Source organism: Penicillium arizonense, assembly GCF_001773325.1.
Source record: "Penicillium arizonense strain CBS 141311 chromosome Unknown PENARI_contig010, whole genome shotgun sequence".
NCBI lineage: Eukaryota > Fungi > Ascomycota > Eurotiomycetes > Eurotiales > Aspergillaceae > Penicillium > Penicillium arizonense.
This window is the reverse complement of record NW_019173287.1, coordinates 940,215-965,539: the sequence shown is the minus strand read 5'-3', so window position 1 is coordinate 965,539 and position 25,325 is coordinate 940,215. Positions and strand designations below refer to the sequence as shown.

General features: G+C 48.9%; 11 protein-coding genes across 11 annotated transcripts, besides 2 other annotated features; 5 read left to right on the top strand and 6 right to left on the bottom strand.

Annotated features, from left to right (window-relative positions):
* Positions 1–887: 887 nt before the first annotated feature.
* Positions 888–1,662, bottom strand: PENARI_c010G07827 (uncharacterized protein; the record flags this gene model as incomplete). Its single annotated transcript, XM_022632311.1, has 3 exons — positions 888–994; positions 1,061–1,319; positions 1,378–1,662. 3 exons carry the CDS (start codon positions 1,660–1,662, stop codon positions 888–890), a joined length of 651 nt encoding a protein of 216 aa, XP_022487690.1.
* A 1,302-nt stretch (positions 1,663–2,964) lies between these two features.
* Positions 2,965–4,623, bottom strand: PENARI_c010G00628 (fungal specific transcription factor domain-containing protein; the record flags this gene model as incomplete). The annotated part of the gene is made up of 2 exons (XM_022632108.1): positions 2,965–4,572; positions 4,618–4,623. The coding sequence occupies 2 exons, from the start codon at positions 4,621–4,623 to the stop codon at positions 2,965–2,967; spliced, it is 1,614 nt and encodes a 537-aa protein (XP_022487938.1).
* Positions 4,624–5,653: 1,030 nt separating this feature from the next.
* On the bottom strand, positions 5,654–6,622 carry PENARI_c010G09141 (DUF2458 domain-containing protein; the record flags this gene model as incomplete). The annotated part of the gene is made up of 3 exons (XM_022632358.1): positions 5,654–5,947; positions 6,034–6,076; positions 6,231–6,622. 3 exons carry the CDS (start codon positions 6,620–6,622, stop codon positions 5,654–5,656), a joined length of 729 nt encoding a protein of 242 aa, XP_022487738.1.
* Positions 6,623–6,996: 374 nt separating this feature from the next.
* Positions 6,997–7,909, top strand: PENARI_c010G00837 (cytochrome c oxidase assembly protein COX14; the record flags this gene model as incomplete). Its single annotated transcript, XM_022632115.1, has 2 exons — positions 6,997–7,312; positions 7,437–7,909. The coding sequence occupies 2 exons, from the start codon at positions 6,997–6,999 to the stop codon at positions 7,907–7,909; spliced, it is 789 nt and encodes a 262-aa protein (XP_022487967.1).
* Positions 7,910–8,906: 997 nt separating this feature from the next.
* Positions 8,907–10,154, bottom strand: PENARI_c010G02796 (3-deoxy-7-phosphoheptulonate synthase; the record flags this gene model as incomplete). The annotated part of the gene is made up of 3 exons (XM_022632167.1): positions 8,907–9,914; positions 10,001–10,056; positions 10,112–10,154. 3 exons carry the CDS (start codon positions 10,152–10,154, stop codon positions 8,907–8,909), a joined length of 1,107 nt encoding a protein of 368 aa, XP_022487823.1.
* A 1,229-nt stretch (positions 10,155–11,383) lies between these two features.
* Positions 11,384–11,443: a sequence feature (Short protein (PENARI_c010G06023, OGE52555.1) was converted to a misc_feature.).
* Positions 11,444–11,511: 68 nt separating this feature from the next.
* Positions 11,512–11,517: a sequence feature (Short protein (PENARI_c010G06023, OGE52555.1) was converted to a misc_feature.).
* Positions 11,518–12,817: 1,300 nt separating this feature from the next.
* Positions 12,818–13,808, top strand: PENARI_c010G02219 (uncharacterized protein; the record flags this gene model as incomplete). The annotated part of the gene is made up of 2 exons (XM_022632155.1): positions 12,818–12,973; positions 13,065–13,808. 2 exons carry the CDS (start codon positions 12,818–12,820, stop codon positions 13,806–13,808), a joined length of 900 nt encoding a protein of 299 aa, XP_022487987.1.
* Positions 13,809–14,391: 583 nt separating this feature from the next.
* PENARI_c010G07428 (uncharacterized protein) lies at positions 14,392–15,633 on the top strand (the record flags this gene model as incomplete). Its single annotated transcript, XM_022632299.1, has 1 exon — positions 14,392–15,633. The coding sequence occupies one exon, from the start codon at positions 14,392–14,394 to the stop codon at positions 15,631–15,633; it is 1,242 nt and encodes a 413-aa protein (XP_022487912.1).
* A 163-nt stretch (positions 15,634–15,796) lies between these two features.
* On the bottom strand, positions 15,797–17,003 carry PENARI_c010G00758 (uncharacterized protein; the record flags this gene model as incomplete). Its single annotated transcript, XM_022632113.1, has 4 exons — positions 15,797–15,939; positions 15,991–16,104; positions 16,186–16,369; positions 16,464–17,003. 4 exons carry the CDS (start codon positions 17,001–17,003, stop codon positions 15,797–15,799), a joined length of 981 nt encoding a protein of 326 aa, XP_022487700.1.
* Positions 17,004–17,590: 587 nt separating this feature from the next.
* Positions 17,591–18,904, top strand: PENARI_c010G10312 (mitochondrial 54S ribosomal mL50 protein; the record flags this gene model as incomplete). The annotated part of the gene is made up of 3 exons (XM_022632393.1): positions 17,591–17,985; positions 18,078–18,480; positions 18,539–18,904. 3 exons carry the CDS (start codon positions 17,591–17,593, stop codon positions 18,902–18,904), a joined length of 1,164 nt encoding a protein of 387 aa, XP_022488009.1.
* A 660-nt stretch (positions 18,905–19,564) lies between these two features.
* PENARI_c010G11838 (replication termination factor 2) lies at positions 19,565–20,655 on the bottom strand (the record flags this gene model as incomplete). The annotated part of the gene is made up of 3 exons (XM_022632438.1): positions 19,565–20,026; positions 20,088–20,574; positions 20,636–20,655. 3 exons carry the CDS (start codon positions 20,653–20,655, stop codon positions 19,565–19,567), a joined length of 969 nt encoding a protein of 322 aa, XP_022487949.1.
* A 134-nt stretch (positions 20,656–20,789) lies between these two features.
* On the top strand, positions 20,790–22,672 carry PENARI_c010G01701 (uncharacterized protein; the record flags this gene model as incomplete). Its single annotated transcript, XM_022632137.1, has 3 exons — positions 20,790–20,886; positions 21,008–21,964; positions 22,020–22,672. 3 exons carry the CDS (start codon positions 20,790–20,792, stop codon positions 22,670–22,672), a joined length of 1,707 nt encoding a protein of 568 aa, XP_022487750.1.
* Positions 22,673–25,325: the final 2,653 nt, after the last annotated feature.

Here is a 25,325-nt window from a genome sequence, read left to right as displayed (position 1 = left end):
AAGCACAATACTCTCATAAAGTCGTAAAACCATTCAGTTTCAGATCACTCGAAGTTTACTTTTTGGCAGCCAATATGTTACCTTAGGTTTCAAGTTTCAGGCCTTGTTTGTTGGTTGCTAACCCTAGGTCTACGAGCTATAATTATAAAGCTCATGCCACTCAATATATAGTTCATCATCCTTCTTCATTGTCTCCTTCCTTGGCCTTACCACTTTTTCTTCCCTGTCGCTTGCATCCAACTTAGCATTGAATGTATAATATCATTGCATGGCTATATAATCACTACACTTCAGCTCGAACTATGACAAGGATTGTGAGATTGACGAGGAGTAGAAGGATGACATCAACAAGATCTTTCATGGAGTCCTCACGACTGGGGAAAAGGTGCAAGAAAACACAAGAAGGAAGGCAGGGAAGTATCAACAGGGACATGATCTGGAAGTTCCCGACACACGGCATTTAACCTGACGACTGGACGACGTTCTGGTTTTTCGGAGACTTGCAATGAGTCCACTAAGCAAATCGACCCCTTCCAGGTGTCCTATGTGCTTATTCATATAGAAACAATTTCATAATGAAGCATTGACTACTCTTTGTAAGGTCAGAAGCCTGTTCTCAATGGAGAGCAGAACTTGCGTTTTCTAGCGATTTATGTCATATTGTATTGGACTTTGATAGAATTTGGAGTCATCGTAAATAGAGTCATTATCTCGTTAAGGGTATACCAGCAAAATCGCTTTCATCGAAACCGGTTGAAATGGAAAATCAATCTATCAGACATGCTTGGTGCTCATGGGGAAAAAAGGGAAAGGAGAAATAGAGAACCAAAAAAAAAGAAAAAGAACTCCCCATGCCATGCGCCAATAAACACCCATAAGAGTCGAGTTCATTCTTTCCGCGGAACAGAATGAGCCTGGGGTACGAAACTCGCCTTGCCTGTTTTCTCGTTGTAGATGTTGTATCCATAGTCGGCAGCATTGGGAGGGGTGTACACTGGAGAAGCCTCTGTTAGCACCAAACACCAAGAAAGAGGCTCAAAATCCTCGGTGCAGAACTCACAGTGAAGAGAAACAGCAACTTGGTCACTACTCGGGTTATAAACCCGATGCAAGCCAATATCATCAGAGATATACGCGACGTCGTTCATCGTATGCCTCGAATCAGATTTGATATCCAAAGGACCCGGACAATCCGATCCCTGATCGGGGAGGTCATAGACAGTCTCTTGCAATGTGCCAGCCAAGATCTTCATGATGCAATGGGCATTGGCATGGTCGTGGATGGGGGAGCCTTTCCCGGGGTTCCAGACGAGGAGGAGCTGGGATATTGGGTTAGACTGATGATAACAACCGGATATGACTGAGAATTTCACTCACAATATTTGCCTTCTGGTTGATATTCTCAATTGCATTGCGGGTGTAGGCCTTGCTGGGGTCGTTGTAGAAGTAGCGAGCCCAGTCGTTCGGGTCTGAGATGTATTTCTTTGCCAGAGAGATGAGGTATTCGTTATCCACGTCTGCTGAAGAAATGCCGCCGCTCTCTCCTAGATGGGCTTTGATATCTTGTACAAGGTCCTCTAGGTTGTATTGCGGTGTGTAGTGCTTGTAGCCTGGTGATAGACCAGTGTTTAGGGGCAGTGTGGGAATGACGGCGTATGACATTGTGATGATTGATGGATGAGGCGTAGAGTTAGCAATGGAGGTTGGAGCTGTGAACAGATATAGGAGAAATTATAAAGAGGACTTGTGGTTGAGATCTGTTATCTCTGAGATCATGCTGCATATTCTGGCATTCCCCTGAATGCCCGTTTCAATCGCCGATTGATCCAATACCTTGCATTCCAGGGCCGCGGACCCATTGCAGTCTGGGCCAACGGTTCTCAAAGTCCTTACCGTTGTTTCTGCAGATGACAGTTGATTCGCTTATTTCGAGAAAGACAGGGATTGGCGTCTGGCGGTGGGGTTGGAGGTATGCATCCCCATGTTTATGTTACTGTGGCGCGCTTGGCATATCTCTCTTGGCTGTAGCTATAATCTCAAGTTGAGTATATTCCCATATTAATTTTGAAGAGTTAAAGAATTCATAGTTAGCAGAGAGTTACAAGACCGAACTAACCCACGTTTAAATCAGGGCAGTTTTGACTACGAACTAATAACGCCATAGAGAGAATTGATAACGCCATAGTGTGCAGCCTGCAGTCGAACCTAGTACAAGTATTGTACAAATGATGATGCACCAGATGAGATGGTAATGCAAGCGACGTTAATAAAGTCTCAGCTGAGGTCTAAGCATGATGTATACTCTCCTCTGGCGGTCAATCGTGGACGGCGAAGTATGAGGTAGAAAACATGTGTTAATTAGATTAAGATACGCAGATCAACCCCGGTTACACTCGGGTATTTAGTCAATTCAAACAAAGACCAGATGGAGGAATACTCGGTGACACCGCTACAATGCAGTAGAAATGGCCTAAGTTATCTCGTGAAGTAGAAGAAGGAGCATGAGACTTGCAGATCATTGAAATAGGGCCACATCCAATCAGAGTTCCGACGATATCAACCAGCTTCACCGCATAAGAACATATAGCAGGATAACTTGATCTTCCGGTTTAGTCAATGCAAGTAGCGCCTCAAAATATACGTACAACGTGTGCGCGTGAGGCTTCCGACTGGATCGCCGAGTGGGGAAGTTTATTTAAGTAGTGACCAATCAACACCAATGATTGACGGCTCAGTCGGCGACCCAGGTTACCCTTCGGCGACTGAACAAGCCTGCAAATCGGAATTTCTGATTGAAGTTCAGGCCCCTGCTATTACGTATTATCAGCATTTGTTCCGAGTTTCAGTATGCACCTGGTCTGCGTGACTACGTAGTCAGCTGATGTATACTTTTAATTGTGAGGTAACTGATGTACATAGATCATATTAGTACAGAAACACTTCCTCCGCTCCCGGGTATAACCGCTAATTGATATCAAAGTCAGGGATAGCACTGAAGAATGAAGCATTGTAACAAGTAGGATCGATAAATGTTGAAGTAAACTCTGGCGGTGTGAAGTCTTGTCCGTATGTCATAGTCGTGGCCGGGTTTGCACTCGAGCTTGGTCTTTCCTGCACATTCGGTGTCGAGACTGCTGGCATGAATCTATGCAGAGGCTCGGCGTTCCATTTCGCCATGGAATCGGAGAGAATGTCCGATGCAGAAGATCGGAGGCCATGGTACACGGACTCGGCTAGTATCCAGGTCCGTTGCGTGCTTTTGAGACATCCCAAGATGAGGGTGACTCGATTGCAATGGTGATCGAAACATTCCTCTGAATGGCTGGTCGAAGTGGCGAGTTGGATGAGTCCGCAGAGGGCCAAGGCGGGAATTATAAAAGGTGTGTGCTTTGGGACGTTTGGACAGACAGAAATAGAGTCGGAGATTCGTCTTGAGGCCTCGGTTGCTTTGATGCTGTGAACTAAGCGGGTGAATGTTGATGAGAGTTGACCAGAAAGACCGGGCCAGAACCGCTCATCGGGCTGAGATTGGGATAATACAGATGGAAGGTCGCTGCGCGGGAGGTGTAGGAGCATGGCAGCGTATGCTATTGTCAAGTGTGCTTGGAACATCATTTCATCGACGTTACCATATGAATCAAGAATGTCGAGTTTCTTTGGTGGAAGGTGGTTGATCCAGCTCACTAGTGCATTTTCGATGGCCTGAAGATGATCGCGGTGACAGTCTCGTAGTCGATTTAGAATAAGAACTCGGCATAGGATGGTCGTGGCCTCAATGCGATAGCTGAATGATGAAAAAACTGGGTCTTCTGCAGCGAGAATCCTCCGCTTGAACTCGATCATCATTCGAGGTTTTGTAACTTCACATCCGCTATTATATGCAGACTCCTCGCAAGGCAAGCCCACCTCCGGCGAGACAGTGCTACACCGAAGTGTTGTTGTCTTCAAAGAGACCGCCATGAAGATATCGGTAACATAAAGTTCCCACCATGTCCTTCTCATGCTCTCTGCTTCGATGGACCTTTCCGGGTTCGCCGATGAAGCGAATGACCATCGGTTCATGCCAAGCTCCAAAGCAATGTCAATGCTATTAGAGAAAGCCTCTTGTGCTTCTTGCCATTCATCGCGAGCATAGAGAGCAATGGAATAGATCAGCCAAGCCTGGACCATACAAGGCGATCGATCGGGGTTGGTTTTCAACTCGGCAACAACTTGATCCTTGTGTTGCTGGCTGGAGATAGATGCAACATAGTGAGAGCCCACAAAATTCACTGCCATCTGCAGGAAATGAGGGTAGTTCCGATCATTATACAATGAGCTGGGCACCAAGACTGGATGGGCGACATGGAAATTCTCGTAGTACAACCGAGGTAGTCGTTCATCGTAAAGTGGAGGTTTGCTTGCAGGTTCAACATTATCTTGAACCGGAGAACTCCCCGTAATCATCACAGGCCATGGAGCCGATTCGGTGGAAATACTTAGCCCCGTCTGCCTGCCGGTCTGTGGTGTGTTCTCTGGTGTGACCTGCACAGGGGTGATTGGCACAACGGAGACGGAAGACTGATATCTGGCCTAAAAATTCATTAGCAAAATACTTCCGAAGATTATTATCAACACTGACATTGGCCTGATTTTGCGAAATTGAAGGACGTTGATATGGGGTTTCATTTCGGGATTTCTTGCGTCCGCCTCGGCGAGACGGTAGATATTGGCAGAGTAACCCGTTCTGTACACATCGTGAACACGATGGTTTGCTAGCATCGCATTTGAGATGCTGCTTTCTGCACTCTGTGCAAGCAAGAGATGCGAGACCACTTATCTTGGTTCTCGTTGTCATGTTCAATATGAATGCAAGGTGAAGCGTACGTCAAAGCCCGGGTGGATCGGCGTTTGCCGCCGGGCGGTATGCCCTACAGCCGAGTCCCTATTACATCACCCGTTCTACCAAATATAGGAGTCCCAATCATTTATATCGATTCAACTATCTTGGTATAATTATGTTCCATTTCTGAGACTGTGAAATGAGACTACCCTAAGCAGTGCGATATGTGGACATTGCGGCCTAGGTGAGAAATTCAGCGGGATAAAAAAAGTATGAATACTATAAGAAAGACAATAGATACAATGGATGGCTTGACTATATGCTATGAAGGAATTCATGGATATATCCTAACCTCAGGAGTCTCGATTCAATAAATTCGGTAAATTGTTATTGCGTTTCGTAATTCGTATCGTGGAATTGGTCTTGGTCTCGAAAGAAAGATAGATATCTATCACTGAAGATATTCCCATTTGGGTGTTCAACTGCGGCAAACACATTGGAGCATCGAGTACAAGATCGAAATCCTTGTGATTGAACCCAGCTAACTCATCTTTAGAGCAAACTTTCGCAGTAAAAACACAAGCAAGTGTTCTGGGCCATGTTGTATTTTTCAGTTCGGTTCGACGGAAAGTGAACCGAGACTTTGACTTCAAAAGAAAATTTGAGAAAGCAAGAGAGCATCCCGAGAGTGATGACGATATCGCGGGAGTCTCGAAGTCTCGGTTGCTGTCACACAGTGGCTTCGTAGTGGACATTAGTCAGATACTTCGCGTGCACAACCAACACTGTATGAAGAGAATAAGGAGATGATAGCAATTGGAAAATAGAATATCACTCCTTGCACAGATCCTCCAACAGTTCTAGCATGCGTTGTTGCAATTTCACAAGCTCGGATTTTGTGATTTGCGACGAGACTCCGGTGGGATCAGGTTCCTGTATTTGGGCAACCCTAGAACCAGGAGTCCCTGTCCCAGTCGGGGAATCCTGAATCAAATCTGAACGGATCTTGAAGAAAGGTATACCGAGACCACGTAGTTCAGATATCAGCGCGTCTGTCATCTGGGAAGCAGCCCTATAGACCTTGGTATCATAGGCTGCTACTTCTGCAGCAAAATCTTGCTCGGCCTGATTTATCAGTCAGCAAGTTGATAGTAGGGCAGCTTAAAGATGACCTGAGAAAGGGCTGAGTAGATGTGGAAGTAAGAACGTACTGTATCCGCCTCTTTTGTATCCACCGGAGCACCGATTGATCGGCTGTTGAACATTAGTAAAAAGATTCAAGATAAACGAATGGGAAAAGAAAACAGGAGAAAACTATGACAAGACTAAAACGAGATGGAAATATCGAGGAGAGACTAAAGAAAACCGAAAGAAACGGACAGAAAATTGAGAATGAGAAAAGACTCACAGAACTGCATCGAGCTCCTTCTGTTTCTCAGGGCGCCCTCGTTGCTGTTTTATCAATGCTTCGCGAGCATTGAACCATTGACGTTCATGGTGATGTTGGCTGCGAATCATTCCGCGGATGCGATGTTGTGTTTCTTCAGTCTGGCCCACAGTGCGCATAACATAGCGTAATGCAGCAGGCCAAGTCGTGATATTAGATGGATCAGCAGGACCATTGGAAGGTCGCGGTGGCCGGGGTTGCGGCTGGAGTGCCTTTTCTGAGCGGTGCAACGGAGCAGGGGTAGAGATTTGATGGGTTTGTGGTATCGTCTGAGAGCTGCCTTGAGGAGTTAAGCTAGACAGAGTACGGAGGACCGAGTTGAGGTCGGAGGAATTGTATAGATCATCCGCCATGTTGTTGGTGCCACTTGGTTGAGGGTTGAGGATGGGAGAGAGATGGGAACCGGAATAAAGGTTATTTATAGATGAAAACGAACCTTCAGACAGCAAGCAGAAAGCAAGCGAGATCTATACTATTTGATATATCGGATATTTGTAGATGTACAAAGGCAACTCGAAGGAGGTTTGTCGATAAGGCTGTTGAATGTCTTGGCGCATCTCCCGTGCTGAAAATTTACCTTCAACCTGCAAATCCCCGGTTTTCGCCAACGCCCAGAGCCCACCCCCCACAAACACATCAATTGCATCTGGCCAAGTTGTCAGAGGTACTATTTTGGATTCCATTAGACGATCTACAGGCCTCCCACCGAACCCGGGAACGCGCAACGATGTCCCGATCCGCCGCAGACGCAACGCGGTTCACGGCCACAGGGCCCTACGCCAACTCCAAGACCGGCGGTTTCCAGACCGCGGATATCGGAAAGAGCAAGAAAGCCAACCAGAAGACGCAATCACTACAATATACCGGCCCCGATGGGAAACCGGAGACACCTAAGGAGAAGGTGGAACGACTCCGCGCGCAGGCACGGGCTGCGAAGAGGGCTCAGGCTCTTGGGACTGGTGCGGATCGGTGGATTGAGTCTGGTCGGAGGTTTGCCAACAAGGCTCACAAGGGAATGGTCTACACATTGATTGCCGCGTCCGGTATGTTTCCTGCCCTGTGGAGGTTATCGGTTGAAGCCGTGAATGCATCAGCCCATACCCGACATGACAACCAACAACATCCACTGATACCCGACCATATGCTGATTATTCTTGATTCAAATAGGTGTTTGCGGTGTCCTTACAGTCTACTCCATGATCTCACTTACGCTCTATAACCGTCGTCAGCGCACCCTCTGGATCGAACGCGAACTCGAGACTCTCAACCAGGCCCAGCTTGCCGTCGCCAACGGCAGCGCAACCGAGGAGCAACAGGAACTCGTGAAGAAGGAGAGCATTGGTGAGATTGTGAGGCAGAAGCGCGAGGAGGATAAGGCACAAAAGCCGTGGGCCAAGGCCAAGCGCTTCCTCTTCGAGAAGCTGAATATGGAGGATACTGGTGCTGTCCCAGCCGCCGCATCAACCGAGCAGCCCCATAGCAGTGTCACAGAGGCGGTGCAGGCCAAGCAGGCCATCGATGCCGCCGCCGTAAAGACCGGCGTACCCTTACCCGGCCAGTTGGACGTGATGGCCGAGAACGCGGAAGAAGCCGCAAAGGCCAAGACAAAGGGTTGGACTAGCTGGTTGACAGGGCGGTAGATGGGAGCAACTGTCAGCTTAAAGTAACCAAAATGAAAGGACGGGAGACCAAAATGGATGTGTGGGGAGACATGGCCCGTCCTCGGATGCAGATCTGATCTGACCTCACCGTCTACCACCGGACAAACACGCATGATGCTTCCACACCAGATCCATCTGTTCTCTGTCCTCTCTAATCCTCACTCTTCGCCATCTGCAACAATCTTTTCTATTGCATGGCAAGTCGCAGAATTATCTCGCGGCCTGCTTCCATCTTCCCAGGGGGTTTACGGCGTTTGATTTCCTTTCCCAGCTTCTCTTCTGGAATGTGTTCCTAGTCAGTATGACCTTCCTTTATACTCTGAAAGGAGTGTATGGGCGGGCCTCAATGTATATCGTGTACAGTACATAGATCTGCTCCTATCTGTTCTCATTTCTACTCCAATCGCCAGATTTCACTACACGAAGTACAGTAACTTTCTATAGCTACTGTCTATACAAGTAACCTAAAACTATAAAGCATAATAAATTACTACAGATCTTCACCGAAATGAACGCCGCCTCTGACTTTGATTTGTCGCACTAATTCCACAAACGGGACCCCCAACGCGCCGGAAGAGCGCTTTCCCCTGGCCCATGCACACAGTGGAGCAGGTAAAAACCGTTCTTATAGAGTGTTGGCCCTGGACATTTAACAGTCCTCAGTTTTACTTTCCCATCGTCATTTTTCCCTATCTTACTTTCCTACTATGGCCCATTGCCAGTCAACCTCTACTGGTGAAAAAAGTTCACAGAAATGAAAAACCTTCATATTCTGACTGGGCACCAAAGACTCATTCACACATGATCACAGCACATGGCAGGAGAAGAAAATTACAAAGGAAACCGCTGAAACCCTGAGAAAAACAACAGGCACCGAAATGAAAGCATATTTTTATTTTACCAGACCCGCCTCACCATCGCAATGACGAGCCGTGGAACCCAGACAAGCGATTCGTCTAAGAAGGCAACGACTTGCTTATTGCGAGCCGTTGGCACCGGCTTTACGGGCAGCACGACGTGCACGAACACCATCGGCCAGATCCTCCAGAACATCAACCGTCATCTCCCAGTTGATGCAAGCATCAGTGATGCTGACACCACGGTGGAGAGCGGCAGGTCCCTCGGGGGGAACCTTCTGGTTACCCTCGTAGATGTTGGATTCGATCATGACACCAATGATACCAGACTCGCCCTCACGGAGCTGGTCGGAGACCTCCTTGGCCACGATGGGCTGGTTGAGGTGGTTCTTGTTGGAGTTGCCGTGGGAGCAGTCGACCATGAGGACCTCACGCTGCTTCTTGGCGCGGAGGGCCTCGCGTGCAGTCTTGATGCTGGCCCGGTCATAGTTGGTGCCCCTGTTGCCGCCGCGCAGGATCACGAAGCCGTGCTCGTTGCCAGAAGTCTTTGTGATGGCGGCCAGACCCTGCTTGGTCACACCGAGGAAGCGGTGCGGGTGCGAAGCGGCGCCGATGGCGTCCACGGCCACGGTCAGGTTGCCGTCTGTGCCGTTCTTGTAGCCGATGGGGAAGGAGAGACCCGAGGCCAGCTCGCGGTGCAGCTGGGACTCGGTTGTGCGGGCGCCGATCGCGCCCAGCGAGATCAGGTCCGCCAGGTACTGCGGGGAGATGGTGTCCAGCATCTCGCTGGCGATGGGCAGACCGGTGCTGGTCAGGTCGGTGTACAGCTTACGGGACACGCGGAGACCCTTGTTGATGTTGTAGGTCTCGTCGATGTCGGGGTCGTTGATCAGACCCTTCCAGCCGACTGTTGTGCGGGGCTTCTCCAGGTAGGCGCGCATAATGACGCAGAGGTCCTTCTCCAATTTTGTTGAGAGTTCCTTCAGGCGACGGGCGTACTCGAGGGCAGTGTCCGGGTCGTGGATGGAGCAGGGTCCAACGACGACCAGTAGACGGTCATCGCGCTGCTCGATAATCTCGACTGCCTGGTTACGACCAGAGCGAACGGTCTCGGTGGCACGGGCAGGCTGTTTGAAGCAATTGCTGTCAGTTTGGTGTTCAAAATGCGGTCAATCGCGCAGTGCGGGGTGCAGAAAAAAAAAATTTGACTCACAGCAGGGATCTCAGTCTGGAGGAATTGCGGCGACAGCAATGGGTCGTATCCAAGGACTAACAAGAATTGATGAGCATCACAGATAAACTGAATCAGACAGTGTCCACATACCACGAGTGTCCTCGTTGACTTCTGTGGTGTTGATGAGAGGCATTGTGCGTGCTCGACTGTTCAGGACTAGCAATTCCAAGGTATATTATCAGCACAATTGACCAGGAGATACCAAAGGTATTTAAATGCAAGGGCTGTGACTCACAAATACAGGGGCCGAGGATGAGAGAGGAGAAGAGGAAGAAACAAAAATTAAGAAGCAAAAGTGGGCCGAGATCGGGTCGACGATCGACCTATTTGTAGCCCCCCTACAGCTGCAGCTATATTTACTGTTCTATTGACTACTTGCATCCGGTCATATTTATCCATTAATATGTGCCTTGTAATTTCCTCTTAAGTTTCTCTTTAAGTTTCTGGAGGCAAAACTGCTATCCCTGTACTGTAGTCAGATCTAGTCATAGGCGCATATGAGCCAATCAGGAGACAGGAGATGACCACACAACATGCAATAAATCGTATATCACTCTACATTTAGTTTCACACATGTTGACTGTGTAGCCATGTTTGTCTTCTAGCATGTTCTATGATTTATTATGATGTGACCGATGTACGGGAATATACCCCTGGATCCATACATCACATCCCTATGCATCAGTGAGGTGACTCAACTCGACTATGGAAGATGTACAGTACAAGGGGTGGAGATCTTAAACAGACTCCCCGGCCATAGATCGAGGATTGTGAATTAGACTATACCTCTTCACCCGTAATAGGTATGGCGTCATTTTGCAATCTATCTCTAAAGTAAACGATTGGCGAATAGTTCTTTATGAAAGAACGACAAAGAAGTCTTTCATATTACATATAAACATCTCATAGTCTAACCAACCCCTTTAAGTCATTCTACCTATAGAGAGCAACACAAGCCACCCTTTAAGCCACTTGCTCTATTAAAAGTTCCGTCATACGCCCTCTACCTAGACCTGCCTGTTTAATCTGTACACTTTGAGGTACTCGTAGCTATGAAGTCCACATTCTATGACCCAGAAAGCATTGAAAAGGTATTGATTTATCAAAACGACGGCAAGGGAGCGCACTTATACATCCTACACCCTTTAAATATATAAATACGCTAAACCCTTCTAGGAAAACTGTGTCTATAGCCATGGGGTGCTCAGCTAACAGTTCTTTAGATTCCATGCATAGACACATTTATATATTGTCATTATCAATCTAAAATAGACAGCTATATATTCAAGCAAGCTCTCAACTTCCTTCTTTCCTTCTTCGCACTCCCAACCTCGGAAAGTCTCACATTTTGTCGACTCCAACATGACCGACATCAAGCGCGGAGTGATGACACTGACCGACGAGCACGACTATGAAGCCAAGGTATGACTCCCCGCCTATCAGTTTCCTTTCAGTTACCTTTTACTTCCCTGTCATTTCATTATTATCAGAATTGAGACGTAGTACATTGCTAAGAACTGTGGAGATGATACGTGAATCGGAGCAACAGGTTAAGGTCGCCCTTACAATTCAGGTTACTCGTAGGGGAAGCATTACAATCCAGCAATGGGTACTCGACCAAACAGCTCGCAGGAGTTCTGTCAAGAAAAACAATGTACATTACTCGAAACCGAAATGCCTATTCAAATCAGCACCAGGTCTCGGGCTCAATGCATATTCAATTCGAAGACTGTTTCCATTCGTGCAAAGAGGGGCAACGAGTCAGATTTTAGTCTGTCGAACGACGACCTGACGGAAATTGCAGAAGCTGTCTGGTGTTACCTTCCCGAGTGACCTATTTCGGCCACATCATGCCAATCTGCCACTTACAGCCAATACAACCCTAACAGAAGAAGCGTGGATCCCATACCATTTAAGTGGATCATCTAGATTCCCTCGGTAAACAGGACGAGGGAAAACTCAGGGCTCACATAGCTCCAATGCTGCGGTCTGGTCACGAACAAGAACATCCAAAAGATGACTCGCCTTTTCATGGGATATCGCAATGATTGCGTGCTTTTCCGCCTACAGGCTCCTGGCCACTATAGCCACATTTTGCGTTGATATGATTTATGAGACCATAACTATGATGCAGTTTCATTCTTCTCCTTCTTTCTTTTCTCTCAATTTATCTCAATATTCGATGTGTATTATCGTAGTTTCCTGTCCCAATACCGCCTTTTAATGGGGTTACCACGATCGTTACGGTGCGTAATGATCGACTCATAGTAGGGACTGTCCTGGTGTTAACTGATCCCTGCATAGGATGTCTACCTTTTAGCGTCTCTGGCAGTCTGAGACGTAGAATCTTTAATTGTAAATATAGATATATTTACCCCGATCACTTCTCATGCCTCCTATGTTCTTATGTTTGTGGGCAACTTACAGCTCTTTGTTCACGTTTTAAACATGCATTCACGTAGAAAACCTATTTTACGATGCTAGAAGGTGAGGATTGCTCTAATAGTGTGGTTCCTAGTGAGTATTCAATTGGATAGGTAAAAGTGCACGTCTTTTAGCCCATAGTGGTGCCCTCTTTTTCGTCACCAGCTCCAGGTGAAAAGGCAGGTCACTGCAATTTTTTGTTCCCTCACTTTTTGTTTTTGTTTCTATTTCCCATGCTCCTTGCTGTTCTCACTCCTAACGTTGTCTTCTCTTCTCATTCTCCCTTCTCTGAAGTACTTTCTTCACCCCTTCACTTTGCTGCCCATCTTCTCACGCCTACTCCCCTCTACGTCGCCTGTGTCCAAGCTCACCATGGCTTCGAGCACCATTCCTCCTCATCCGAGGAGACATAGAAAGAGGGAGACAAAGGAGACCCAGACAGCTCAACCAGCTCAGCCCGCTCATGATCTTCAGCCCGCTCTTGCTCCTCAGGGTACTCAGGGTACTCAGGGTCCTCAAACCCCCATGGTAAACATCTGGCCTCTGTTCTACACTACCCCACATCTTTTACCCCAATCCAAGATACAATGTCTGTCACATTTCAAGCTGACCAAAACAGGTTACCCAGGGCGATGATTGCTGGCACAGCTCCACTATGCACACCCACCATTCTTTCGCCCAATCCAACACGAAGCCCTCTGGAGATGACGACAAAGACAAGGTGACACTGAAAGGCCGCCGCTTCATCGCAGAGAATGAATACCCACCCAGATTCAGCCTGAAAGACATTGAAGTAGAAATCGGCGCCTGGATGTGTGTTGCCTGTCCAGCATCGATCAGCACATGCCCAACCTGCAAGCAATTTGAGGGCCACGAGGACTCTCTCCTCCTTGCAATCCATGGGGCCTGCATCACGGAGAAGAAAGTTACGCGCTCCTCCTTCGGATTGTACTACGGCGTCAACAACCTAGAGAACGTCTCACATGGCATCACCGGCAAGGCTCATACAAACCAAATCGCTGTTTTGACCGCTTGCCTGCGGGCCCTACGAAATGCAACTAGCATTATGAATGAGCGACTGAAGCTGTCTCGCAAGGGAAATGAGCTCGTGCCTCTGCGTACTTTCATCATCAAGACCGATTCCGAGTATCTGGTTCGTGGCATCACCGAGTGGCTGCCTAAGTGGAAGGAGGCTGGATGGAAGACTTGCAAGGGTGTGACTGTTGCCAATGCTGACTTGTTTAAGCTGGTGGAGGCAGGTATCACTGTGCTGGAGAGAGTTGTTGAGGTCAAGTTCTGGCTTGTGCCCAGGGAGAACAACCAGGAGGCTGAGTGCCTGGCGAAGTGGGCTATCATGCACTGAGAAGAAGATATGGAACCATCGATAGGCTTCAGCAGTCTTCGAATATGGAGAATATCTCAATGGCATCATTCGATCTAATCTTCGGCTTTCGTCTTTGTTCCGGGAGCCGATCCGAACATCGGGAATATGGTGACATAAGCACCCGATCTGGCATTGACCTTGAATATTTGCATTGTCCAAGTTCCTGTGCCTTTTGTAGAAGTATTCAGGTTATGCAAGTGCATTGCTATTTCCGGGAGCCTTGATATCCCAAGAAAACATACAAATAGCATTGCAACTAGAGAGTGGCAAATGGGGTATAGTCCCCCACAGCGGAAGACCACTTAGCCGATCTTCAATGCCGGGCAACGGTACTGGACAACCAGACGACTTCCGACCCCGGAATTCAGCCCGGCATTTTCCTATAAGTATTTCTTGAGCCCCGGAGTTCTGTCTGGAGTCAGTTGCTTATTTCTCTCCACTCCATCTTGTACATATGTAAGTTTCCGTGAAGCTCATTATTGACATCGAGACTAACGTCGCCGAGAAAGACCCGAAATACTCCAGATTCTCGGAATACCTTAACTCCGAGCGTCCATACACAATGGCCTCTCCAATTCCCAGAGGTCTCCGCCAGGTGCTCCAGAAGTCGCCTAATGACATTGTCATTCTCTCTTCCCTGCGTACACCCGTAACCCGCGCCAAGAAGGGCGGTTTCAAGGACGCCTACCCAGAAGAGCTCCTGACCAACGTACTCCGCGCAACACTGGAAGCAAACCCCAACCTCGACCCGGCCCAGATCGACGATGTCCTGATCGGATCTGTCCTACAAGAGCTGGGCGGCGCCAAAGCCGGCCGCATGGGCCAGATCCACGCCGGATTTCCCCACTCCGTGCCCTTCAACACGATCAACCGCCAGTGCTCCTCCGGTCTGGCCGCGATCACAACCATTGCCAACGGGATCCGCGCCGGCGCCATCAACGTCGGTGTCGGTGGTGGTATGGAGTCCATGACCCGCAACTACGGCTCGCGCGCCATCCCCACCGTGCTCTGGCCCGAGCTGAAGGAGTCCTACTCCCAGGACGCCCGCGACTGTATCATGCCCATGGGCATCACCTCCGAGAACGTCGCCTCGCGCTACGGCGTCTCCCGCGCCGACCAGGACGCCTTCGCCGTCGAGTCCCACGCCAAGGCCTCCGCCGCCCAGAAGGCTGGCCGCTTCGACTCTGAGATCATCCCCGTCACCACCAAGACCCTCGACCCCGAGAACCCCGATGCCCCAGCCAAGGATGTCACCGTCTCAAAGGACGATGGCATCCGCCACGGCCTGACCCTCGAGAAGGTCAGCGCTCTCAAGCCCGCTTTCTCCGCGGACGGTGCCAGCACCGCCGGCAACAGCTCGCAGGTTAGCGACGGTGCCGCTGCTGCCCTGTTGATGCGCCGTTCTACCGCCGAGGAGCTCGGTCTCTCCGGCTCCATCAAGGCCCGCTGGGTCGCCTCCGCTGTTGCGGGCTGCGCCCCCGATGAGATGGGTGTCGGTCCCGCCGTCGCCATCCCCAAGCTCCTGCAGTCTGTTGATATCAAGGTTCCCGAGGTTGGCGTCTGGGAGATCAACGAGGCTTTCGCTTCGCAGGCTCTCTACAGTGTTCGCAAGCTCGGCATCGACCAGGCTAAGGTTAACCCCAACGGTGGTGCCATTGCTATCGGTCACCCTCTCGGTGCTACTGGTGCCCGCCAGCTGGCTACTCTGCTGCCTGAGATGGAGCGCAGTGGCCAGGAGATTGGCGTTATCAGTATGTGCATTGGTACCGGTATGGGTATGGCTGGCATGTTCGTCCGCGAGTAAGCTTAGATCTTGCATTGTCTAAAATGGGTTGTTTCTGTGTTTCTATTTCGTATGATATCAGCGGTGCATGTGCATGTAAATTACAGTTCGCATACAATGAATGGTTTTCTTCTTAATCGTATAAGTTCAATTCTTCTTCCCCTATATTATATGTATGGATGTGCTAGTAAGCAAACTCCTCGCCAACTAATTCCTCACTCAACTTCCACAACCTTTCTGCCTCAAAACTGCTAGTCCCCCACGACTTGACAGTATCAACCAACCAGTCAGCGACATGGCAATCAATAAGATAGGCGCCGTTGTTTGCTGTGAAAACAGATCAGCTTCTAGCAACGATCTCATGTTAACAGGACGCACCTTTGAGAGCAGGATCAAATGCCGCATAGACATGAGTAGCAGCACCACGCTCCAGAGTTTTGAGATTAAACTCATCCCACCCCTCGCGATTGCCAAGTTGTCTATCGATAGATTCTGCTCCATATAAATGTAGACGGTTAGCTCTGATACTGAGCCTCAGTACAACTATCATGGGATAAGTCATGAGATACTAACGCAGTCCAACATCGCCACTCCAATCTAGATGACTGCCAAGATTGGTAAAGATCACACCTGGGTGCAGACTGAATGCAAGAAGCCCTTTTTTGACACCCAATTTGGAGGATAGAGAAAGTGCCATTAGCATATTGGCTGTTTTTGCTTGGCCGTAGGCTACCCATTTGTTGTATGTCTTGCCACCCTAGAAGAGAAAAGAATGAGAGATGTTACAGATATAAGGGGATAGAAAATTCCTAAGGAGTAATAAAAAAAAATAGGCTAGAAAGACCACTCACATCAAAATTATAATCATCAAACCGAACAGGACTCAACCGATGTCCATCACTAGTAACCATAACAACCCTTGGAGACTCGGACCTCAAAATCTTCCCCATAATCAAATTCGTGAATAGGAACGGTCCAAGATGATTAGTTGCAAACTGAGACTCGACTCCATCCTCAGAAAGACCATATTCAGTGGCCATGATACCAGCGTTATTGACGAGGACATCGATAGCAGGGATATCAGACCAGCTATTAACCTGGTCTGCCGCGCTTCGAATACTCTTCAAAGACCCGAGGTCAAATTGCAAAGTACGAGTTTTCAGCTCGGGGTTGGCGGTTTGCAGATCGCACACGCATTGCTCTAGTTTGGCGGTGTTGCGACCTGCTAGGATGAGACAGGCGGGTTCTGCTTTTGCGAGGGATTGGACGAAAGATCCGCCTAAGGAGCCTGGGGTAACTCCTGTTGTAAGGATGATTTTGTTTTTTATTAGGGCTTTGTAGTCGGTGACTAGTTCGGTTGTTGTGGTGTTCGCGTTGTATGGGGCTGGCATGGTGGGTTGGATATGTATATCTTTGTGGATGTGGGTGACTATATTTGTGGCTGGGTAACAAGATGGATGTAGCGTGGATGTCAGATATGTTGTTCGAGCGGATGAGGAGAGTGGTTATATAGCTTCATAAGTAACTGATTGATGATCTCTAAGTCCGACTATGACCGGTACACCCGAACATGTTTGGAATTAACACAATGTCGTATTATCGGGGTATAATGCAATTCTTCTATTTTTCGCGATCTAAAATGTAAGGTACAACATACGATACTGCTGTATGGCCTCTTTTTCTTAGTTCTGCTGCCCTGCTTGTCTGTGAAGGGACATGTGTTATATACTCCTCAGCTATAAGGCCTGTTATTCAAAATTGAGCTTCGACATAGCAAGGAAAGAAAAGATAAAATATGGTTTCAACATCTTTGTTTATTGATTCCGCAATAAGTCCGATTTATATTAGACTTGAAGTTCTGAGAGCCAAAAATGCCAAGCATCGAAATCCCATCTCACGTGACCCGACTTTCTCAGATTTGTTTCTCCGTGCAAGCCCAAGTCCGCTCGATCAAACATCCTTTGCGCCCGCACACACAATGAGGCCATCAATGCGCCTCCCTCTGCGGGAGGCAAAATATGTCTGCTCCAGCTGTAGAGTAGGAGCCACACCACGCATCTCGCCGCTCAACCAGCAATTCCTCCGCACTGCCTCCGACTCCCCCGGATTACTCGAACGCACCCGGCGCAAGCTCTGGGGCACAGACAAGCCACCAGGCCCTGCAGACCCCTACTCCGGAAGTCAGCTCATGCCCCAGGAAGAACCTGCGGCTGAAACCACAGGCCTTTCCCCGGGTAAAGGAGAAGAGGAGACACCATTCCCCGATGACATGGACCTTGAGAGCTTAGACTGGAACAACATGCCCAGAGTTGGTTACACCAAGGATAAAGAATGGATTATCAATGGCGCAACCAAGGCAGACAAAGTCAAGCCGTACGTTTGATCCAGTTTTTGCAAGCCGTGCCTCGCGCATCGTGGCATGATTTTATGATGGACGTTGCTGACCATAGCTCTTGATTTCACAGATGGTACAAGACCAAGTGGCCGCTACCGTTGGAGCAAGCTCTTCACCAGGTTGTCATCGAGTTCAGTGTGATGAGCATGGTCGGTAAGAATTATTCCGCCATGGAAGACTATGAACAACGTTTCGGCTATGTGCGAAGCAATTTCAAGCACTGCAGTGTGGAGGGCGAGTCCGCTGAATGGGGTGATCGCCTTCGATTTGCGGGCAGGGGAACACGGGACAGACTCCTTACCTTTTTCGGGGCAATTGGCGAGCCAGACACCCCGAGCGAGAGACTATTCCTTCAATTGAGCTCTCAAGGCAAGTTGAGAGAGGATCGCTATTGGGAAGGTGGAAAGCTCGGGAAGAGGAACGAGAGCACGATGTCATCTCTGCCGCTGAATGACCCAGCAATGAAGTTTGCCGTTTGTTTCCCTTTTCGGTTTCCATTTGCCGGTGAATTTCACTAACTAAATCTCGCAGTTCTTTACTCGCCTTTCCAAACTCACCGGCCTGCGTATCCCCGATGCGATTTACTCTTCTACTGCCACCACTGTCGGAGAGGCTATCGCTGCTTACAAGGAGTTGATTAAGCAGTCAACCAAGATGACACCCGTGCGTCTCCATGAGCAGATGGCTAAGATGGGCACCGAAAGGCTATCCAATGTCAAAATCTACGACACACGCCGGACCCGCCAGGACAATGATGAAGATGTTGGCCGTAAGAAGGTCATTGTCACTTCGCTCTACGAGAACGGTCTGATCAGCCACCCTCTTGGAAAGAGGAAGGAGTGGATTAAGCTGCAGAAGAAGCAGGCGGCAGAGGAGTTGGAGTTGAAGGCGAACTGAGGGTGTTTATTTGCTATGAAGAAGTCTGGAGACATTTGCCTGTATCGAAACAACCTTCTGTATATTAGAACTGTTGATTAAATTTGCATTTTGATTTTTTTTTTTCCATCTTGTCAAGCCAAGTTGGAGGGTAGAGAGATATACATTTTCCATCCTGGGATGATGAATATCAAATTTTCATAGTCGCTGTCAACCATGGAATAAATCAAAAGACCTATATCAAAGCAATTCTCACCCGCGAAGACTATGATGAAGCAATTTTTCTCGACCTCACTCGATCAGTTTTAAACTATAGAGACATAGAGGCATTTCTCTATAAAATTAGAAACTGATCGGGTGAAGTCGAGAAAAATTACTTTAAAAGAACGTATTCGGTGGTGAAACCGGACCGATTATAGGTCTGATCTAACGCTTGCCATGCTAGGAAAGCGCTAGTATAATCGGATATTTGTATTTGGACTTCATCGGCACAGAGTAAGAGAATTGAGGCTATGGCCTTGCTATTCTTTCTTCTTTCGGCTGGATCGTCCGAGGTAGAGAGGTCGCTTTCGATAGCTCCATCATAGTCTTCGCGGGTGAGAAATTGCAAAGTCCGACACAACTCTGTGACCATAACGGTAAAATAGAGAACACAAAGGCATTCTTGTCCAGTCTAACATTCTACCTCCGCGCGGCAGAAGGAATAGAAAAGCCTCTGGTCATGAAATCGCCATTCTTCGACGCCCCATCCTTCTTGGAAAAGAGACTGTCGATATTCTCATTACCCTTCCGGCGCTTCTTCTTCTCACTCTCCTCCGCCAATACACGGGCAGTGAGAGAGGAAGTAGCAGCATTCTTGATGCCATTTCCAGAAGCGCCGTTAGGGACCGGCGTTGAAGTGTTACTCCGGCTTTTGACGTCAGATGTTTGTTTAGAAACATCCACGGCAGCGTCTGCAGTAACATCCGCCGTAGCGTCAGCGGTAGCGTGCTTCTTGCGCTTCTTCGAACCGGGAGCTTTCTTAAGAGAATGTGTGAGAGCCTGCTCAGCAAGTTTGTGACCCCGCGCAATGAGGCGCTTCTTATCATCTTCTTTGGTGGTAAGAATGGGGATGATATTCTCTTCAGCATAGGATTCGTTGCACTAGAGAGACACATACAAGTCAGCCGTTATATCCGCACCGCGCAACTAAAGCAAGTCTTACCTGCAAACACTTATCGCCCTTAAGCTGTCGAATAGCCTCTTCCGCAAAGACATGCCCGCACGGTACCAGGTACACCGATTTCACACCGGGCCCCAACGGCTTCGCGGTGATAGGGCAGATCCAACCCTCGCGGCGCTCACGAGGCGCATGGGCATGGTCCGAAGGATGCTCGGTGCGCTCGGTATCAACTTCAAACTTCAGCTCGACAACATCCCGGAGCGACTTTACTCGCCCGCATAGGATCTCCTCGCAGTCGGCCTTGGAGCTGATTCCCTCGCCATCATCGCCGGGAAGCAGGAACTGGAGGACGGCGTCTTTGTTGTAGAGGTTCCCGACCGAGTCGGAGACGATAGGTCGGGACAGTGCCTTGTGCGACAGTGGACAGGTTGTCCAGGAGTGTTCTTGCTGTTCGCGCTGGGCTTCTTTTACTTGCGCCGTGCTCGGGGCGCGGGCTGCTTCGCGGACGAGCTCGCGCCGGGTTGGGATACTAGAATGTAATTTGTTAGATATGACTGGGTCTCAAATATTATCCAAGGCATAGAGCTTACCTTCCACCGTCGTTACCCATGTTGGCGAAGTTGAGGTTGAATCTCGCCACGATAAAGCGCAAAGATAGCGGGGCTGACTCAGCGGGTACTGGCGGGTATCAACATCTGGCCAGAAGCTCTCTCCGCACCATAAACAAAGCTCAATGCCTCAAGCATGAAGTCCTCTGACTTGATTTTGTTGCTGGCTGCGACTGCCTCGACGGCCCAGGCTAGTGATAAGTCTGCTCGCCCTCGTGGTGTAGGCCCGGAGTGTAAGTATTTGGACCCTGACTATATCTCCACCTCCCGAACAGCTGGTGATGCAACGGAGAGATCTACGATCGTCAGTTGCTTCTTTTATTTAAATCATCGTACTAACAAGGGATCATTCAGTTGCGAAATTCTACCAGGACTCGCCGACATTTACCTGTATCTCGAACCCTTCGGTCCAAATTCCCTTCTCGGCCGTCAATGATGATTTCTGTGACTGCCCCGATGGAAGTGACGAGCCCGGCACAGCTGCATGCGCACATATCTCACGCAACTCGCCACAGATAGTGGCAGACCGACCCGGCAATAGCGATCTGGACATCGCCCTCGCCCTGCCCGGATTTTACTGCAAGAACAAGGGCCACAAGCCATCTTACATTCCCTTCCAACGAGTCAATGATGGAATCTGCGACTATGAGCAATGCTGTGATGGCAGCGATGAATGGGCCCGTGTTGGTGGAACGAAGTGCGAGGATCGTTGTAAGGAGATTGGCAAGAAATGGCGGAAGCAGGAAGAGCAGCGCCAAAAGTCTATGACTGCTGCTTTGAGGAAGAAGAAGGATCTCCTTGTCGATGCTGGTCGCCAGCAGCAAGAGATCCAGGATCACATTGTTAGCCTCGAGGCCGAGATTCAAGGTGCCGAGGTAAAGGAACAGAGCCTTGAGGCTGATCTGAAGACTGTCCAGGAGCAGGAGCGCAAGGTCGTTCGTTCTGGAGGTGGCAAGGGCAAGGGCAAGGTTAATGCACTCGCTAACCTCGCTAAAGGCCGCGTTGATGAGCTGCGGAATGCGCTTGTGGATGTGCGTCGCCAGCGGGATGAGACCCGTGAGCGGGTGAAGGAGCTCGAGGGCATTTTGTCCAAGGTCAAGGTTGAATATAACCCTAACTTTAACGATGAGGGCGTCAAGCGCGCGGTGCGAAGCTATGAGGACTACGCTGCTCGGGAGGATACCACCGACGACACAAACAGTGCCCAGGACCGTGACTTGGATGAGATTGCTAAGGTTGATGGCGAGGAAAGCGGTGTTAACTGGGAGCACTGGGAGAATGAGGAAGATGGCTGCCAGGACTCGGATTTAGGTAAGTTATTTTTGTCTTTTGTAGCACATCACATCTGGCTTACGGGGAACTACAGTTTACAAGTTGGCCGCTTATCTCCCGCCATCGCTTGTTAGCTTCATTGAAGACAAGGTCCTCTCAGTCAAGAGCTTCCTTGAAAACAGCGGCATCGTAGCCAAGTCCGATGAGGATTCTTCTTCGGAATCCAAGGCCGTGACTCGAGCACGTGATGCTCTAAAGTCTGCACAGGACTCTGTGGCCGATCTGAAGAACAAGCTGCGTGACCAGCGTGCGGATCTTGAGACTGACTACGGCCCTGGCTCTATCTTCCGCGCCCTCAAGGGGCTCTGCATCACCCAGGATGCCGGCGAGTACACCTACGAGCACTGCTTCCTGCAGTCGACAAAGCAGAACCAGAGAAAGGGAAGCAATTCCGTGTCCATGGGCAGATTCTCCCACGTTGGAACCACCAGCGTGGAGGAAGTCAACGAGGCTGGCGAGGTCATTTCTGTTGAAAAGACCGTGATTGAGTACACCCGTGGCCAGTCCTGCTGGAACGGACCGAACCGCTCCACCAAGGTCATCTTGGAGTGCGGCGAGGAAAATGAGATCTTGAAGACGGCAGAAGACGAGAAGTGCGTGTACTCCATGCGCGTTACCTCGCCGGCTGTCTGTGCTGATGGCGAGGAAGGAGCAAATGGTGCACCTCGCTCGAAAGATGAGTTGTAAAATCAGATCTAGATTTGTCGTTACCTAGGAATGTTTGTTTGTATATGCATATCACGAGTTGAAATCGATTGCACTTTGAGCGCCCATCAATTGTTCTCATACTAATATCCACCTAACGTCAAGTTAAGCATTGATTAACGTTATACACGTATCACGTCCTTGCGCCATTATACTCTCTTGTTTCCCAAACCCTAATACCAAGATGATACTAACCCCGATAGGCCCTTATTTCAACAAGTGAATGGTATGATACGGAACAAACATCTGTTGCCTTCCTGTCGCCATTTTATAGCAACATCTTTCAGCAACCTTCCCTCCCTTTGCAACCAAATGGCGCCAAACTTGCCACTACCAACGTTTCGCCCCTCTGTTGCTAAATCGGTCACCTGGCATGTTTTCTATGAACCGTTGCTATAAAGAAGCGATGCCAAGGATAGCCTCGACAGGGATCATGCGAGGGCGCGGGGCAGCGCTGACACTCAGCATACTACACCTAGGCAAATTCTAGGTGTCTTCCATCAGATTGAGTCGGGCTTCCATTCTAGGCACTATTGATCGCCATGCGTCCCGCTAACTGAAAGACCACCCGGCAACCACAATGACGGACTCTTGCGAGCCGCTGAGGATCTTCTCGCTTGATGGGGTGGAATTTGCATCTCAAGTCTTCTTAAATTAGTGCGACGACATCTAAGCTTACTTTCAGCCGGACCCTTGTCTCTTATTGCGGACAATGCGGACGATATAGATTTGCTCTTCGGAATCTTAGAACAGCTAGGAACAAGGTAGTATCTTCTAGAATCCCAGCATCCGCTCCTATAGCATACGAAGCCGACGGACAGGTCGGCAAGGCGCTCGAGCTACTTGAGCACGTCTAAACATGAGTGCTATCATAACCTAAGGTATCTCGGGCTATGGCTGCAACTAAAGTCCATAATCTTTACTGTGAGCAAACACAAAACGTGATATCTGTAGTACATCTACTTTGTTACCAAAAAAGCATATGAACAAACTCTTAAAAACTAACGCTAATCTAAAATATGGTTCCTATTCCTAGCGATGTCCCAATATATCGAAGATACCGTCCATTACGACACAAGCAAATAAGCAGTAGCGTCAATGACTGGCAATGTTTTTAAGGGGTCTCTTTGGATCTGACTGCATACAGTTCCGTCAAATCTTGGTATTAGGATTAAGGGCTGAGAAATAATTCGTGTGTAATCTGGAGCAGGGCGTTGTTACAAAGCTCTGTACGGATACAAGAGAACAAAAGTACGATATAACCAGCATATGTATAGCGATATAGCAATAGAGCACTAGGCTCGACACAACACAACGTACACGAGGTCGACATCAACTATTAACCTAACACCCCACCCGAAAGGCCCCAGGCCCTAACAATCAACCAACTCAATCATGATCATAAGAAAGACATCTCATAAGTTTGACAGGAAAGACGCCGGCTCCGGCCTAGTTCGACAGCAGTGGGAGTCCCGGTCTGGTATGGGTCGTTGAATTGGAGGATGGCGGTGATGAAGGCGTATTAGCTGGCTTAGTGCTAGAAGGGCAGTTAGCATATCTTTCGTCCCGGGTACCTCCGCGCTACAAGATGCAACCGTGGACATATATCAAGAAGGGAGAGAGAGGAACATACCTTGCAGGTGGAGCAAGAGCAAGAGTTGCAGTCGCCGGAGCAGCAGTTGCAGGAGCAGGGGCCCATGATGAATAGATAAGAAGGATAGATCTTAAAAGGATAGAAGAGTAGAAGGTAGTTGTTTATCTTTGAATAGGGATCGCTTGGATAGAAAAGAAAAGAAAAAGTTCAAGAAGCAACGGATATTAAGCCGATTTTATACCTCAGCATCCACGACAGCTATGACACTCCCATCAAATAACAAGCCAGGGAAGAACCCAGTTGATAATCAAGCAGTATTCCCACATTGAGGTGTATTATGCATCTCCATCCAATCCAAAACAACCAAAAAACAGCAGCAATGCAGTCGGCGCGCCCCGTCCACACCCCCCATCGCATCGCGTGGTCGAGTCAAATGAAGTCCTGCATCCCACCCTGGAGGCCCGCTCTCCAATCTACCTCCAGTAACCAATGTCTACCTCTTTCCGACGCGCTATCCGCTACTTGTACATGAATCTTGTATTGTACAGGCAACTCTAACGCTCGCCAATAATAAGCCTATCGGGCTCTGCTTATGATGCGGGCTGCCAATAGATGATTCTTGCCCCCTCCTCGCACAGGTTCGGGATGGGGGGATGGGGGATCGGAGGGCCGTTCTCCGATCTGTTTTCTTGTCTGCGGAGCTACGTAGTATTGTCGTTTTGTTGATCCTGACACCCGGATATTGTTCATACATTTACAATGTCAGGGTGTAATCTCGGTTGTAAATCGGACTTTCTTTGTGCTTGGACCTGTTTCTATGCTATAGTAGTACTGTGGTATGTTAATACGTGGTTGGCCTGTTTCTAGATGGACTGGGACTAAGAGACGCGCCGCAGGGTTCACCTGTGGAGATGGGATTCATTGCATGCGTTTACAGGTACATGTTTATACACAGGCACGCTTTGCTGGATGTGGTCATAGCCAGTGGAGATTGTTTGTTCGTGCTTGAGCTCCATTACTCCATTATTCTTTTTCTCCGAA